The sequence below is a fragment of the Rattus norvegicus genome, chromosome 2, assembly GCF_036323735.1.
Source record: "Rattus norvegicus strain BN/NHsdMcwi chromosome 2, GRCr8, whole genome shotgun sequence".
In the NCBI taxonomy this organism is placed as follows: Eukaryota; Metazoa; Chordata; class Mammalia; order Rodentia; family Muridae; genus Rattus; species Rattus norvegicus.
In genome coordinates this window covers 218,703,576-218,719,585 of record NC_086020.1, presented here as the reverse complement: position 1 = coordinate 218,719,585, position 16,010 = coordinate 218,703,576, and the positions used below count along the sequence as shown (strand labels likewise).

At 39.8% G+C, this 16,010-nt stretch overlaps 1 protein-coding gene across 27 annotated transcripts in view; it reads right to left on the bottom strand.

The window, feature by feature from the left end:
- Positions 1–16,010, bottom strand: part of Zgrf1 (zinc finger, GRF-type containing 1) — a 62,692-nt gene that overhangs the window by 30,519 nt on the left and 16,163 nt on the right. For 21 of the 27 annotated variants that reach the window (XR_005501500.2, XR_005501504.2, XR_005501503.2 and 18 more), the window contains 6 exons: positions 14,069–14,254; positions 7,412–7,532; positions 5,090–5,691; positions 4,341–4,479; positions 2,928–3,112; positions 1,125–1,321 (listed from right to left, as the gene is read on the bottom strand). Coding sequence is in view for 19 of the 27 variants with exons in the window: in XM_039104050.2 (XP_038959978.1) it covers positions 1,125–1,321; positions 2,928–3,112; positions 4,341–4,479; positions 5,090–5,691; positions 7,412–7,532; positions 14,069–14,254 (1,430 nt within the window). In the remaining 8 variants the exon portion in view is untranslated. 27 annotated transcript variants of the gene reach the window in all.

Below are 16,010 nucleotides of genomic sequence, written 5' to 3'. Positions count from 1 at the left end.
ATGGCCGCTCTGATCATATCCAAAGACCTTCTAGATCTGTTTGATAGGGCTGGAAATAGACATACCCTTAGTACATATCTTTAATGCCTCTGGCTGGAATCCTTTGGTACATACCTTTAGTCCTAAACAAGGACATTTAGTTGAGGGGCAGACAAGGTGACGAATCAGAGAAAGATTTGACAGAATAAGTCAGAAATAGGATACGCCCAACTCTCAGAAGAAAAGCTAGCTATACAAGAGCAGGGCAGGGAGAGTCAGCTGTCTGTGAGTTAGGGCCGAGTCAGGTGGGAGTCAGGGCAGGGAGTAGAGTTCAATCCTGAGTTCATGCAGTTCAGTTCCATTCAGCAGTGAAGCCAGAGAATAAGAAGGAGCCAGAAGATTAGAAGCCAAACTGAATCAGTCAGGGTGGGAAGGAGTTTGAGGCAGAACAGCTGAGTTGAACCAGCCAGCCAGTTTAGAAAGAGCTAGAAAGAGTGAGCATATTCAGCAGTAAGCCTCCAAGATGATGATTACATCAGGCAAAGAAAGTTACATTTACAGCTGTAAAATTAGAATAATAATCTTAGTTTTTTTCTATATATTATTGTTATGAGGAAATAATATACACAAGTCTTTAGAATGACCCTGGCATCTATATGCTTTCAGTAAGTTATTAAATGCCTATGCAAACTATCACTATTTCTTTAATGAGCCCATTTTCATAAAGTTTGGCTTCTAAAACATGGCACTCTATTATCCTATCAACTCTTAATTTAAGCCTGGGAATGACTTTTCCTGCACTGCTAAAGAGTTGTTACTGTACCTGCATTTGTGAATGGGGTTCCCTTAGGTTTGTGAAAGAGAGGGAGGGAGGGAGGAAGGGAGGACAAAAGAAACCAAAACAAACCACCTTTTGTCAGCTGTCCGAACATTGTTGATAGCACTTCATGTTTAGAGAGGATCAAAGAAACTTTAAAGCTTTACTTTCATTTAAAATCATAGGACTGGAAGTTGTCTCCTTGATGCTTTCTTCATCTCAATTTCTTTCAAAACCACCGTCAGCAGGTGCAAGACTCTGGGATTGACCCCAGGGTTGTTGTTCTCTGATATAACTACAGGAAATGTTATGATACCATAAAACATACCTCAGCAAAAGCTGGCATTCTTCATAGACTGCTATCTTCTGACTTCTTAAATACGAGCCAATACTCTTAATATCATTAAAAATCATGTTGGGCTGAGACTCATTCTGTGATAACTGTTCTGGAGTCACATCCTCAAGCCATTTGAAAAATTTACATTGATTACCTTTTGGCTTATCACATGTGTAAAATAGACGGCCCTAAGCAGGAAGAGGGTATAAAGAATTAAGGGTTCAGTAGTATAGTGCTTGCCTAGTATGCATGTTAAAACTTAGTAGAAAAAAACCTATTTCTATTTGTTACTGTTTTCTGCACTACATTTGTAAAGCATTTTATAAAGTCTGCCTGCCTGCTATTAATATATTCTAAGAAATAAACCTTCTTATTAATTTAAACATGTATAAAAATTATAAACTATTACTTTCCTATCTATTTTTTCTTCATCAAGAGCATATTATTCTGAGACCAAAACTTATTCAACACGTTAGGGAGCTGGCTCAGCACTAAGAGTACTTGCTGCTTCTGCAGAGGATTCAGATTCAGTGTCCAGAAACCACGAGGCAGCTCATAATCACCTGTAATTCCAGTTCTAGAGGATCCAGCACTCTCTCCTGGCCTCTAGGGGCTCCAGGCATGCATGAGGTGAACACATATATATGCAGACATTCATACATATACATTAAATAAAATAAAAAATTACTTTTAAAATATATTGAAGAGGCTAGAAAGATGGCTCAGTGATTAAGAGAACCTGGATTCAATTCCCAGCATCCACATGGCAACTCATAACTGTCTGGAACGTCAGTTCCAGTGGATTTGCCACCCTCACACAGACACACATGCAGACAAAACACTAGTGTGCGGTTTTAAAAAAATGTATTTGAAAATTAGCAATAAATTGTAATTTATTGTTTCCTATTTAAGTGTTCACTAGACAACTTGAAATCTACCAGAAACTACTAGCAATATCTGTATATTTCTTTCTACATAATCATACACACACATAGACACACAGACACAGACACATACACACACAGAGGTTTTCTTAAAACAAAGCTCACCAGCTGATGTATTTTATACTCTGTGACCTAACCCTTTTAACAAACAGCATAGCATGAACATGCAAACATGCCATCAAATGATCTTGAAAACAACAAGAGATGGTGTGGCCACTTCCTTCCATCTATGGCCATGCTATTATTTATGAATACTTGCTTTTGACTTTTTAAGGTCAAATTTATATATTCAACTAATGATGCATACAAATAGTGAATTATTTTATTGCTATTATAGGCAAGAGCAGTTGTGCAAATGAGTCAAAGCTACCGACATATTACTAACCCTCTTTGTGATACTAGATACACATTAGGTCCGCATGATTTTCTATGTGCGTGGCTTTGTCTAGTGCTGGTACAGGAGCTTTCAACCTTTAGTTCTTTCGGTCTCATTTCAGCATTTTCTAGACCCTCCCGCAGAAGACCCCATTTCTCAGTGCTGACACTGTAGCTCAAACACGTCCTTCCTACTGTATATATGTAATTTTCTTCACTATCTGTTTCCGTCAACTACTGTGCTGTAAGTTCCTAAAAAGTTTGAAGGCTAACTTTAATTCATATTTTTGCATCCTGGAACACAGATCATTTATTTCATTAAAAAGTACTGATTACTGTGTTTACGATTATTATGTTTATGTTATTATTATGATCATTATGTTTATGATTATTAACACCACAAAGAAAATTCGCGTGTCAGTGTCCAAGTACCTAAACTGTGTATAAGGTAGTGTGGGAGGGGCAGAAGCAGTACCTTATTTGGTCCTTCTTTTTTAACCATGACAAGTTTGGCAGGTTGATTATGGTGGCAGGATGGTGAATTATTTTTTCCACTTTTCATCATCTCTCCTTTTGACGATGTATAAAAGGATATGTCAACTTTGGAAAGTGCTTTGTACAGCCTTTGTGCCAATCCAAACAACAATATATTCAGATGCTCTACAAAAAAAAAAAAAAAAAAAAAGCTGAAAATTCAAGACAAAATCATTTTAATTTGTATCAAAAGCTGTTTATTAGCCAATTAGAAAATAGCCATTTAGCAGTCAACTGTAACATAATACTATAACATCCATTAATTTAAAGATTGATTTTACTTTATGCTTGTGAGTGCCTGCATGTATGTAAGCACACTGAATATGTGCAGTGGCACTGAGATCAAAGCCATTCACTGGATCCCCTGGAGCCGGAGCTACAGATGGTTGTGAATCCATGTGGGTGTCAGTAATTGAACCTGGGCCCTCTTAACTACTGAGTCAGCACTCCAACTCCCTAACCTCCCTTCTGTACCTTAACATTGTCTCAATTTTGCCAATTGGAACAAAAATAAGACAAAACAAAACAAGCCAGCTTCACAGCCATCCAAATAATGCATCCAAGGCATTAAGTCCCTATCTACCAGACTCTGTTATACTCCCTCAAAGTCATCCACGCTTTTTATTATTATTGAGTTTCAACTATATGCATTTTTTTATTTTTAATTATGTTCATATATGTGTATCCATGTGTAGATTTGTGCACATGATTGCACAAGGAGGTCAAAAGAGTGTTGGGTCCCCTAGAGTCAAAGTTACTGGTAGATGTAAGCCATTTGATTGTAGGTGTGTGGAATGGAAGTCAGATCCTCTGGAAGAGCGTGAAGCACATCCGATAGCTAAGCCATCTCTGTAGCCCCTCACTGCAGTATTTCAATACATGCAAATATTATGCCTTTAACAACCACAGCATGTATTCATTTACCACATTTTATTCTAGTTTGGAGACAGGTTTACTATGTCTTAAACTCTTAATCTCCTGCAGCCTCCAATGAGCTAGGGTAACAGGCAGGCAACACCACAACTTATAACAATGTTTGGCAAGCTTTGTTCTTACCCTCAGAACATTCATTCAGACCTAATCATGCATCATATTTAAAGTTTCCATTTAAGTGTAATGGGCTCATTTGCTTCTATTTTAATAAATAAAAGTCAGAATTTAAAAAATTTTCCATTTTCCTTCTTTTAAAGCTCAATTTGATATGACCTTAGAATAAAGTTACTGGTACGTCCTTGAGTGAACATATGCTACATAAATCGAGGTGACTTTACTATGAAAATCCACAATGCATTATGCATTTTTGTAGTTCTAATATCACACAGGTAGTCTCAGAATAAAGTCATAATAGTCATACCGATGATGGAAGACGTAAAGATCTGCCGATAGTGAGCAGGAGACTGGAAAACAGCTGGTATGTGAACTTGCCTTTGAGGAAGGTAAGCCGATAGTATTTTCTGCCCATTTGGGAAGCATAGATCAGAATTATTTATTTCCTGAAATAGAATGGTTTGACCTATTATAACTCAAAGGAAAAAAAAATCACTGTTTAACCAATAAATTGTTTTTCAAATACATTGAAAAAATACTAATTACTTTTGATTTTTAGAATCCACTATCTAGAATAAAAAACCAAATAGAGTCTGAATGACAAGCCTGAATGACAAGCTTGAATGACAAGCTTGAATGACATGACACGGCACTTTTAACTCTTTTCATCGGCCTCTTAATATGATTTTAAATATGTTTTACTCTAAGTGGATCACATTATAGTTCTATTTCTGTCACTAATATAATAATGATTCATGGCAAATTGATGTATGTGCCTTCTCCTTAATAATTCAATCAGCAGGACTGATTTGATAGTCAACAGTGAAAACAATCACAGTGAGATCAGAGAAATAAGAGCCAACATGTATTAAGTACTTTTTATATGGCAGTACTGCCCTAGAGACTTTCAAATACACAAGTCAGTCTTCATAACTCCTGGGAAAGGTGTGAAAACAACTGTCCAATCAGAAAGTCAGCTGTTTCCAAGCTATCCTGCTAGCCTTTGTTGGCACCCACAGGGCCTCAGGGTGAAAATGCACCATGAGAAAACCTCACCTGTCCATCCCTGACTCTGCAATTACTGCTGGCAGAGCTTCCTAACGCAGTCCGAAGTTCCCCAGTCCTGGAGGTCTGATTTAAATTCAGAGAGAGAGCTTTCTGTCTGGAAACCAAATCTTGACTGGTAAAATCCTGCTGCTGTTGATAGAGCATGCCTTTTATCATCTGCAAGTGCACAGGGTCTACAGAACTCTCACTCTCACTTGTGTGGCTAAAATGCAAGCCAGAGACAGCCTCAGCAGAGAGATCCTCTGTCACTTCACTGGCAATTCTGTTCAGAGCAGCTGAGTTGCAGTGGGATGGGTTTTGATATTTCAGCCACTTGCTTTGAGTAGAACTCTTAGGAAGCAGTAAGACATCTCGTGGAATCCCATCCTGGTCCTCAAGTCCAAGGTCAAATGAAAGACCTGATTCTTCACACAGGTTCAACCTGGAAGAACCAGAAGGCTCTCGTGTGTCATCATCGATCATAAATGAACAAGAATCTAAGACTGCTGGTCCATCATCTGGTGGCAAAGTGACAAAGGGAACTGAGGCTCCACTTAAAAATGGAAACCTTTGGAAGTTCTTATTGTCCTGAAAACCAATGTTTTTCAATCCTGAAAGAAAACATAATGCTGATTTACTACAAATGTTCAACCAATCATCACCAGACTCTAGAAAACAGTGGGTACAGGCAAGAGCAGAAGATTCTGACTTTCTGTGTAAGACAGAAAATAATGTAAGTCTCGTGCTCCCTCATGAACTAAATGCTTTAATATCAAGATCTAAAGATTCAAAATGTAATTTACAAAATTGAAGACTTGCAAATCTAACAAATATATGTCCTTCTCTTTCCTTCTACTGCGCTAAGCATCTTTAATTTAACTACTCATTATATTTATAGAGCATCTAAGTTTTCAAGGCGTTTAAATCTGAGGAAAGCTATAGCATCCTTATCTTATAGATGAGGTAACCAAGATCCAAGTGCAGTATGTACCAAGTGGCAGTCAAAGAAAACACGGAGTGAGTTCATATCTATTCTCATGCCTTCTGCAAAGTTCATAGTTCACTTAATACCATGTGATTGCAACTATCTTTATTATGTATTTATGCATTATACCTTTCACAACAAAAAGATCTTTAGCTTTATTTGTAAAATTAGCACATAGATAGGATAGTGAGCTTTTGTCTAAATAAGTTTTATAATTCCTTCTTTCTATCAGCAACTATTGGAACAGAGAAATTGCTGAAAAAGTAAAAAGCAGTAAGTATTTATTGAATATATTAATGAATCGGCAAAACTGCCTAGGAATTATATATTATTAAATTATTATGTTTTATCTAAAAAAATTATAGATTTTTTACTTATTTGACTTAGTCTATTTTATGGAAATAAATTTTGATAATCATCTGGAGAGTATAGCAGTGAGCGAAAGAATATTTTTTGGTGAAGTGTTCAGTTAGAATCCAAAACTGAATCAAGAAACAGTGACAGAAATAAAACTATTACAGAGCTAAGACTCAGAGCTGTGGAAGCCCCCTCCACTCCACTGCCACCTGACTATGTTCAGAGGAGGCGATTCTCCCATGCACTCCCCTCCTTTGCCCCAAGTAGTCCAGGCCTTCAAGTACTGATCCTCCTGCCTTGTCTCTTGAGTGCTGGGATTACAAGAATATCACCTCATGCCCACCCTGTTCACATCTCCTCCTACCCCGACCTTTTTCTTTTTTTGCCTTCAACCAGACACAACCACGAATCCATCCCTAGCTCAACTACTGATTCACATTAAATTATCTTTTTTTTTTATTAATCATACACTCACAAGCAAGAAAACATCAACCACCAAACCTAACTTCAGATTAAGAAAAAATACACATTAATGAAATTTTCAGAAAACAGAAGTTAGTGGGAAGAGCTCCTATTGAATAAAATACTTTTCAAGAAGCAGAAAAGTCAAACTGGCCTGAGCGCAGTGCTGGAAGAGAACAGTCACTGAGGAGGTCCTGACACTGACAGCAGCCCAAAGCAGAGAGGAAGAGGCTATGCTGAGGTCACAAGTGGCGCTGATGAGACATCTGCTATGGGTCACTTCACTGCAGGACAGAAAGGGGAGCCAAGTGTTGACATTTCAGCTGCAAGAAGTGCTAACAGTGCATGGTGGGTAGGGACACTTTGAGAGGGAGTGAAGAGACAGCGGAGAAGGAAGCAAGAGCTAGAGAGGGAGTGCACTTGGAACAGCATCCACGACAGAACAAGTGCAGGGGAAGAGACTTGGTTCCCTGACATTCATAGCCCAGTACACTCTCACAGATAATGGCTGAGAAAATGAAGGTCACCAGGGAAAGTTCTTGTTTTCAGAGACTCTTCAGAGAATTCAAGCTCAGAGTCTTCACTTCTTGTGTTGAAAGAAAAAGTAGGTGCAGGGCTGAATGCAGAGATCTTTTCTGGAGAAATCACCTGTCCAGAAAAAAGAAAATCACTAACTAAAATGTTCTTATGCTTCTTTTTCTATTAGTTTGAATTCTAGTAACCTCCAGAGGTAACTATCTAAACACACTGGGAGCAAAGAACTGTAAAATTTTCACAGAAAAGGAGAGGAAGGAAAAAACTTACTAAAATAAACAACACTTTTATGTACAGAAGATAAAAACAGGGATCTATTGTGAAATGGAGGGTATTCTGATTTGCACTGATTCCATTACAAGAATTTAGTTCTCAAGGTAAATTTCCATTCTAAGGGGTTCAATCCAAGTCCCATCTCATGTGGAACCTGTGCAAACTATATCCCAGCATACTCAAGGTCTCAACAGTCTCCTCTTACGCTTTGGACTCAGGGTTACTCATAGCTGACATACACATTTCACAAGATGTTTCTTCCAAGTCCAGGACTTTTAACATTTACTCAGATCTGAACAACCACATAGTTAATTCTCACTACAACAGTATTTAAGTCATGCTGCAGCTTTCCCCCGAAATCCAAACCTGGTGACAGTCACACTCAATACTGTTCTAATTTGCCTTTTGTTGCTAAACACCATGACCAAAGGCAACTTAGGAGAGGAAATGATTTATTTCAGCTTACACTTCCAGATCACAGTTCATTCCTGATAGAATTTGGGTCAGGAACTCAAAGAACAGGACCAGAAACCATGAAGGAACAATCCTTACTGGCTTCCTGGCCCTTACACACGTTAGGGTGGCTTGCTCAGGGATGGCACCACCCATATCAATCAACAATCTCATCTGAGTAATTTCTCAATTGAGTTCCCTCTTTCCAGATGACTCTAGGTTTTGTCAAGTCCACAATAAAGAAATCAGGTGTGGTGTCACATGCCCTTAATCTTAGCATTCTGGAGACAGAGGTAGGCAGATCTCTGTGACTTCATGTCAACCTGGTCAACACAGTAAGTACCAGGCCAGACAGCTACACAGAGACCCTGATTCAAAAAACAAAACAAGGGGCTGGAGGTAGCTTTGCAACTAAAAGCTGTGTCTTCTTCAGCTCCTAGCATTGAGGTGGCAGCTCACGTCTGTACCTCTGGTTTCAGGGGATCCAATGCTCTCTTCTAGCTTCCCTGGGCACCAGACATGCAAGTAATGCAGACATACATGCAGACAAATACCCATACACATGAAATTAAAAACTAAGGAAGAAGAAGAAATACTTAACTATTGTACCCATTCTTCTAGTACATTCTCCACAACTGGCCAACGTTGTTTCACTGATCCAAACCCTCTAACCACCCGTTTTTTTTTCCATGACAGCTGTGTGATATTGTACATGGCCCTGCCTGCCCAGGCCTCTTGTCTGCTCTCTGACCTCACTGCTGTCACTTCCCTTGGACCTCACTCACTACAAACCGGCCAATGGTCTCTTGCCACAAACTCCTTTCCCCTAGGTACTGGCATGGCATTTTCATCTCTACTCAAGTGTCACATTATCAGAGAAGGCTGACTTCACCGATACAGAACTTGTAGACTAGCCCACTGCACTGCCACCTCACATAGCTATATGCTTACTGAGGCCACCTGAGCCTTCTGAGTACTATGTATTAATGTGTTTGTTGTGTCTCACTTCATTAGCGTATAAGTTCTGTAAGGTCAAGAATTTGCCTCTTTTATTCAGTCCTATTTTGATATACAATAGGCAGTAGGTTGTTGCTAGTGAAAAGTCTCTTAGTGGGGAAAAGAGAAAAGAAGAGTATCTGTTTACAGCCTGGGGATACAACTCAGTGGTAGGGCACTTGCCCAGTGTGAAGTCCTGATTTGATTAACATCCCTGTGTGGAGGTTGGCATGGGGCAGGGGTAGATAATTCAAAGGACACTTTTAGGAGTGTTTAATCAAATACATACTTTCTAGGAGTTAGTTATAGATCTACTTTCCTACCTCTCATTCGTTATTTAATTCACTCTGAACTGGCTCCTACACATACTATTCCATTGCAACTGCTCTTGCCAAGGTCACCAGTGATCTCCAAGTAACTGATGAAATAGGATATATTTTCATATTCCTTTTATTGGGGGGCTGAGTAATAACTGAGTCCATTCTGGAGAAGATATGACATAAAAGCAAGGGGCAATAAAAAATTAGTAAAAGGCGTTCTAAGAAACTAAGAACTTTCTGCATAGAAAAAGAAACCAACAGAGACCACAGACAGACTAGGCAAAGTATTCATCTGACAAGAGACAGTAAGATAAAAGTTAGACAGTCCAGCACCCAAATGATTGGATTGTCAAGCAACAACTGGGGCTGGGGGTACAACTTGGTGTTAGGGAGTTTGCCTAGCGCGTGCAAAGCAAGGGTTCAATTTCAACACCACAACTGAAACAACATAAACGGTAAATGGTCACGTGGGCCTGCTTCCCTGCCTTTGTTCCTTCTCTCCCTACCTCTCTTCCTCCGAGAATCTGTTCCCCATGAACACTGCCATGCAAATCCCAATTTTGTCTTTTGTATGATAATGTCTCTCTCTGGCCTGAAACTTATTTAGCCAGACTAGCCTTAAACTCTAAACATAGATTTCTATAAATAATATACAAATGTTGTATATTGAATAACAAATGGCTAACAGATATAGAAAATGAGATTCACCATCACTTGTCAACAGAAAACATAAATCAAACCATAATGAAAAATTATCCTACTCCAATAAGAATAGCCTGCCTGTAAAATATCTTTAAATTACAGTTAGAAATTAGAGCTGTGCATGTTAGTTCAGTCATGCCTGTAATCCCAGCAGTCTGCAGAATGAAGCAAGAGAATTAATTATTAAATGTTTCAGGCCAGCTTGGACTATATGTAAATTCCAGGCCAACCTGGTTACTACTACACTGCCTCAAAAATCAAAAAACAAGCTGAAGAGATGGCTCAATGGTTAAGAGTACTTGCTCTATAAGGGTGTGGACCAAAGTTCAGATTTCAGGATCCATGTAATTAGAACAACCTACAAACAACTATAACTACAGCTTTGAAAAACCTAAAGCCTGCTTCTTGCCTCTCTACAAGCACCAGCATACTTACACACATGTAAATATACACATGTGCACACACACAACCTTAGAAAACAAAACAACCCAAAGATAAGAAGACAGAACAGGGATTATGAGAGCATGGGAAGGGTATTGGGAGGTATGCAGATAGGCACAAAAGATAACATCTAATGTTCTGTGGCAATTCAGACAACTATGATTAACAACATTTAATTTAATATTTCAAGACATCTAGCAAAATGTCAGGTGTGGGAATGCACACCTTAATTCCAGTCCTCAAGAAGTTTAGGTAGACAGGTCTCTGTGAGTTTAAGACCAGCCCTGTCTATATAGTTTCAGTCCAGCCAATCCATGCCTCAAAAATGAATGAATGAATGAAGATAATGAAAGAATGGATACTGGATGCTCCCAACAGAAATAACTGCAAATGTCTGAGGTGATTGCTGATCTCATCAGGATATACTACACACATGTAATGAAATGTCACACTGATCCTCACAGTATATACACTCATTACGCCAATTAAGAATAAGACAGAAGCTTACTCTAGTAACAGTGACACATGCCTTTAATCCCAGCACTCAGGAGGCAAAGGCAGGTGGATCTCTGAAACATGATTTTTAATGATGATGGTGATGACACAGGGGCTGGAGAGATAACTTAGTGAAGAGCAGAGGCTGCCCTTGCAGAGGACCTGTTTCAATTTCTTTGCACACACATGGTGGGGGACAAACATTTGTGACTTCAGATCCAAGGGATCTGTCACCTTTTTCTAGCCTGCTTTGGCACTGTGTGCATGTGATGCACAGAAATACATACACACAAGCAAACAAGCGCACACGCGCATGCACACACACACACACACACACAAACTAAAAGATACATTTTAAAAAGATACATTTTAAAATGAAAGTACATTTTAAAAAATAAATTATATCTGGGCCTGGAAACGCAGGTCTCTAATCTCAGAACTCAGGAGGCTAAGACAGAGCAGAACGTGAGGGCCTCTGTGAAGCAGAATGAGTTCAAGTCAGCTAGGCAACTTACAAAGGAAGCCCTGTCTCAAAATAAGAACTAAACAGGGACAGGATTCAGCTCTGAGTAGAGATCTTGCCTAAGCCCTATAAGGCTCTAGGTTCAGTCCCCAGTACCACCAGAGAGAAAATTAAGAAAAAGTTCAAATGAAGTTAAAACAGCTTGGGCAGACTGTTTCAAAGCACTGCAGATGCAATCAGTGCTGTAGGTCATATAATTAAAAAAGGTAAATATTGGGGCTGGAGAGATGGCTCAGCGGTTAAGTGCACTGACTGCTCTTCCAGAGGTCCCAAGTTCAATTCCCAACAACCACATGATGGTCCACAACCATGTGTAATGGGATCTGATGCCCTCTTCTGGTGTGTCTGAAGACAGCTGCAGTGTACTCATATATATATATAACAAATTTTTTTAAATGTAATGATATACTATGTTTGCCTCAATTTTTTTAAAGATCTTTATTTTGTGTTTTGTCTGCATGCATACATGCATGCCTGGTAACCACAGAGATTAGAAAAGGGCATCAGATTCAATGAAACTCGAGCTCTGGATGTTAAGCCACCATGTAAGCTCTGAGGAACAGGTCCAGGTCCTCTACAAGAGCAACCAGTGCTCTTAATTGCTGAGCTGTCTCTCTCGCTCCCACAATAAAAGTTTTAATCTTTCTCCAGTTTAACTGATTAAGGGTTGTGTAATGTTTTATTCACTGTTTTCCTTTCTGGTATCAACAAAATAATGCTTCTTACATCCTAGAACTTGATGAAATACAGAACACACATTAAAGTTCAGAGAACATCATGTATTAGGAATACTGTACATTTATGGGAGACATTTTCTATCTTTGGAGGCCTAGTCATGTCATCTATACCCTATGATCATAACTAACATAGAACAATGATTAGAGATACAACAATGAACGTGAGAACATGAATCTCTTCTCCATTTCCCCCTCCTCTTTTCCTTAACTGCCTAGAACTCTGTACACAGCCCAAGGAGGCCTCAATCTTAAGTGTTACTACTTCAACTTCTGAAGTGCTGGGATTGAGAGCCAGCACACAACAGCAAGATTCTTTTTCAATAAATCAAACAGTGGCGGCCATAATTTACAATATAATGTTATGAAGAGTAGGAAGTAGCATAGACTTGGCAACGCAGAGGAAATGCAAGCTACAGTACCTACTAGAGGAAAGACCAATAATACGTAAGCTGATTTAAGCCTCAAGACAACTTGCATGCACTGGAAAGCAGCTGGCCTTGAGTAGTCTGAGTACAGCTACGATGGTTCCTGCTGATCTACCCTTGGCTGCTCTTGTACAAGGATTTAGGACTGACCTAAGAAAATGACTTGGGATTTTTCCAGCCCACAACTCTGCCTGCCTTCCTGGAGGCCATATGGGCAGTAGGGATCCTAGACAGGAGCCTAGAACTGTTATCAGAGGTTTCCCTCAGCAGCTGATGGAAACAGATACAGAGACCCACAGTCAAACATTAGGCAGAGCTTGGGTAATCCTGTGGAAGGGAAGGGTTTTTAAGAGCCAGAGGGGTCAAAGACACCACAAGAAAAACCTATAGAATCAACTAACGACCTCAGAGGGGTCCAGAGACTGAACCACCACTAGGGAGCATGCGTGGGACTGACCTAGATCCTCTACACATAGCTAACAGCTGTCTGTTACACATGAACAGGCCTTCATGTGGGACTCCTGACGGCGGGAGCAGGGACTGTCTTTCACTCTGTTGCTTGCCTTTGTACTCTCCCTACTGGGCTGCCTCTTCTAACCTCAGTAGAAGATGCACCCGGACTTACTGCAACTTGATGCCAAGGCTGGGTGATACCCATGGGAGAGGAGAGGAGAGGATGAAAACTATAGTAAGGATAGGAGGTTAATTAACTAATTAATTTTAAAAAAGGGAAAAAGAAAATGACTTGGAAGGACTGGAGAGATGGCTCAGTGGTTAAGAGCACTGGCTGCAGCTGGCTGGTGGTGGCACACACCTTTAATTCCAGCACTAGGGAGGCAGAAGCAGGTGGATCTCTGAGTTCAAGGACAGAATGGTCTACAGAGAGAGTTCCAGGACAGCCATGCCTCCGTAGAGAAACCCTCTCTCTAAAAACAAAACAAAACAAAAAACAACAAATAACAAAAAAAGCATGGCTGCTCTTCCAGAGGTCCAGAGTTTAATTCCTAGCAAATACATGGTGGCTCACAACCATTTGTAATGGGATCCAATACCCTCTTCTAGTGTGCATAAAGAGAGGGCACTCATAAACATAAAATACATGAATAAAAAAAAAAGAACTGACTTCTGATCTCTATATGTGTGACGAACATGGCACATATGTACACATACACACCACATAAATGTACATAAAAATAAACAAACACAGAAAAGTTTAAAAAAAAAAAGAAAAATAAAAAAAGAAAGAAATGACCTAGTGAAATGCAAGTATAAAAATGACTTTTACCTGCAAGAAGTCTGACTGCACACAAGTGCTAGGCAACTCTGGTGTCCAAACACAAGGATCGGTCAGGAAGCTGTCATATTCAATGCTATCTGGAAACTGACTGCATCCTAGCTGTAAGCTGTGTCCTCTGACCATTACACCACTAGTAGCAGATCCTTTCACCTGATGTCCTTGAAACTCAACAGGCTATAGGTAAATTGTTAAAAATTAGAACATTATAAGTATATGACATATATATCATAATGTATATGTAGAAAACTTTTACTTATTGTATACTAATGTATTGTAAGCCCCTGGAGTGCACAGACCTTTTCACTGCATCTAAGCATCACCAACATTTAATACTGTCACACAGAAAGCAATGAATAAACACAAAATGAAACCGCGAGAAGAGAAGAAATGAAGCAGGACTTTGCCTGAGGTCTGCATTCAGACCTCATTCACTGTGGTGTAGAGTGTGAGGTCTCTGCAGCACTGTCCCCAGGTCCCCTGCTCTGCAGAGTCTGACGGCTACTCTCCTTCTCCCTCCCTGGTCTGCTTTCAGGTTTCAAATGGCTTTCTCTGCTGCCCCCTTGAGGATCTTAGCATTTTTTAAAAGACATTTATTTTATACATGTGAATACACGGTTGCTGTCTTCAGACACCAGAAGAGGGCATCGGATCCCATTACAGATGGCTGTGAGCCACCATGTGGTTGCTGGGATTTGAACTCAGGACCTCTGGAAGAGCAGCCAGTGCTCTTAACTGCTGAGCCATCTCTCCAGCCCGGATTTTAGCATTTTTACTCCACACAGGGCAACAATGCCCACCCAAGATACAGAAAAAAATAGTTGATAGCCAAGGGAAACTCATGAAGGATTGACTGCTAACGGATGAACTGACAAAGGACAACTATCCATACTCTCTATCTTGTTACTGATCATAAAGTTCATCTGAAAAGAAAATTAAACTTAAGTGCTTTTTTATACACAATTTCAATTGAAACAAATATTTTGTATTGCTGGGGACAGAAACCAGATATTTATACAAGCAAGGAAAGTTCTCTGCCACTTAGCCATGACCCCAGCCTGAAATTGTTCTTCTAAATTTGAAAACATGCATTTCAATAAAAATAAACCTTGACTGTAGTATATTCCCTACATTTGCTTTACTGAAGGGACCTTCGAACGTGCCTTAGTCTGTGCTAACACGCAGTTCTCTCCCAGTGGGAGAGTGGGGATTTCAGGAACACAACGACTATTTACAAACTCAATCATATACGTGCTGTAAGTTTTTTTCAAACGTTATTTTGTATATGATGTTCACCTGCATGCATGTCTGTGTACTACATGTGTACAAGGCCCTTAGAAGCCAGAAGACAGTCAGATCTCCTGGAACGAGAACTACAGGTGACTTTTAGCGACTAGCACTCCAACCTGGGTCCTCTGAAAGCACAGCCCATGCTCTAAACTGCTGAGCCTCCCTCAGCCCCTTGTCGGCCATCTTGGTGTAGAGTAGGAAGCACTACTTGAGTATTTCTATATATTTAGTCAGAAACAGAGCAGTGTAGAAGTGGCAGAGCAAAACACGTGGTGAAGCCATGACGTGAACTCAAGTGAACTCGTTTGTTCACTACAGAGCATGTGTTTCCTATACTCTCTCTGGCTTTGTGGCTGGCCTCTAGAGTCTATTTACATATTATTAAAGTGGACCAGTAACATGGGAAATAAGATGAAACGGGGACAAATGAAGCATTCTTTTCTCTCAAAGTTATGTGCTAGAAAGGAAGTGCCGTGAGAACTGTCCCACTGACAAGGCTAAGAGTCTCCACTGACAAACACTAATCTGATGATTTAGTTAAGAACTTCAACTCAAGTGTTGTTACATCTGCAGCTGGCTTGTTCATCTGACTCAGGACTGCAACCAGCAACAAGAACAGAATGCTACACTTGTGGTCAATTTG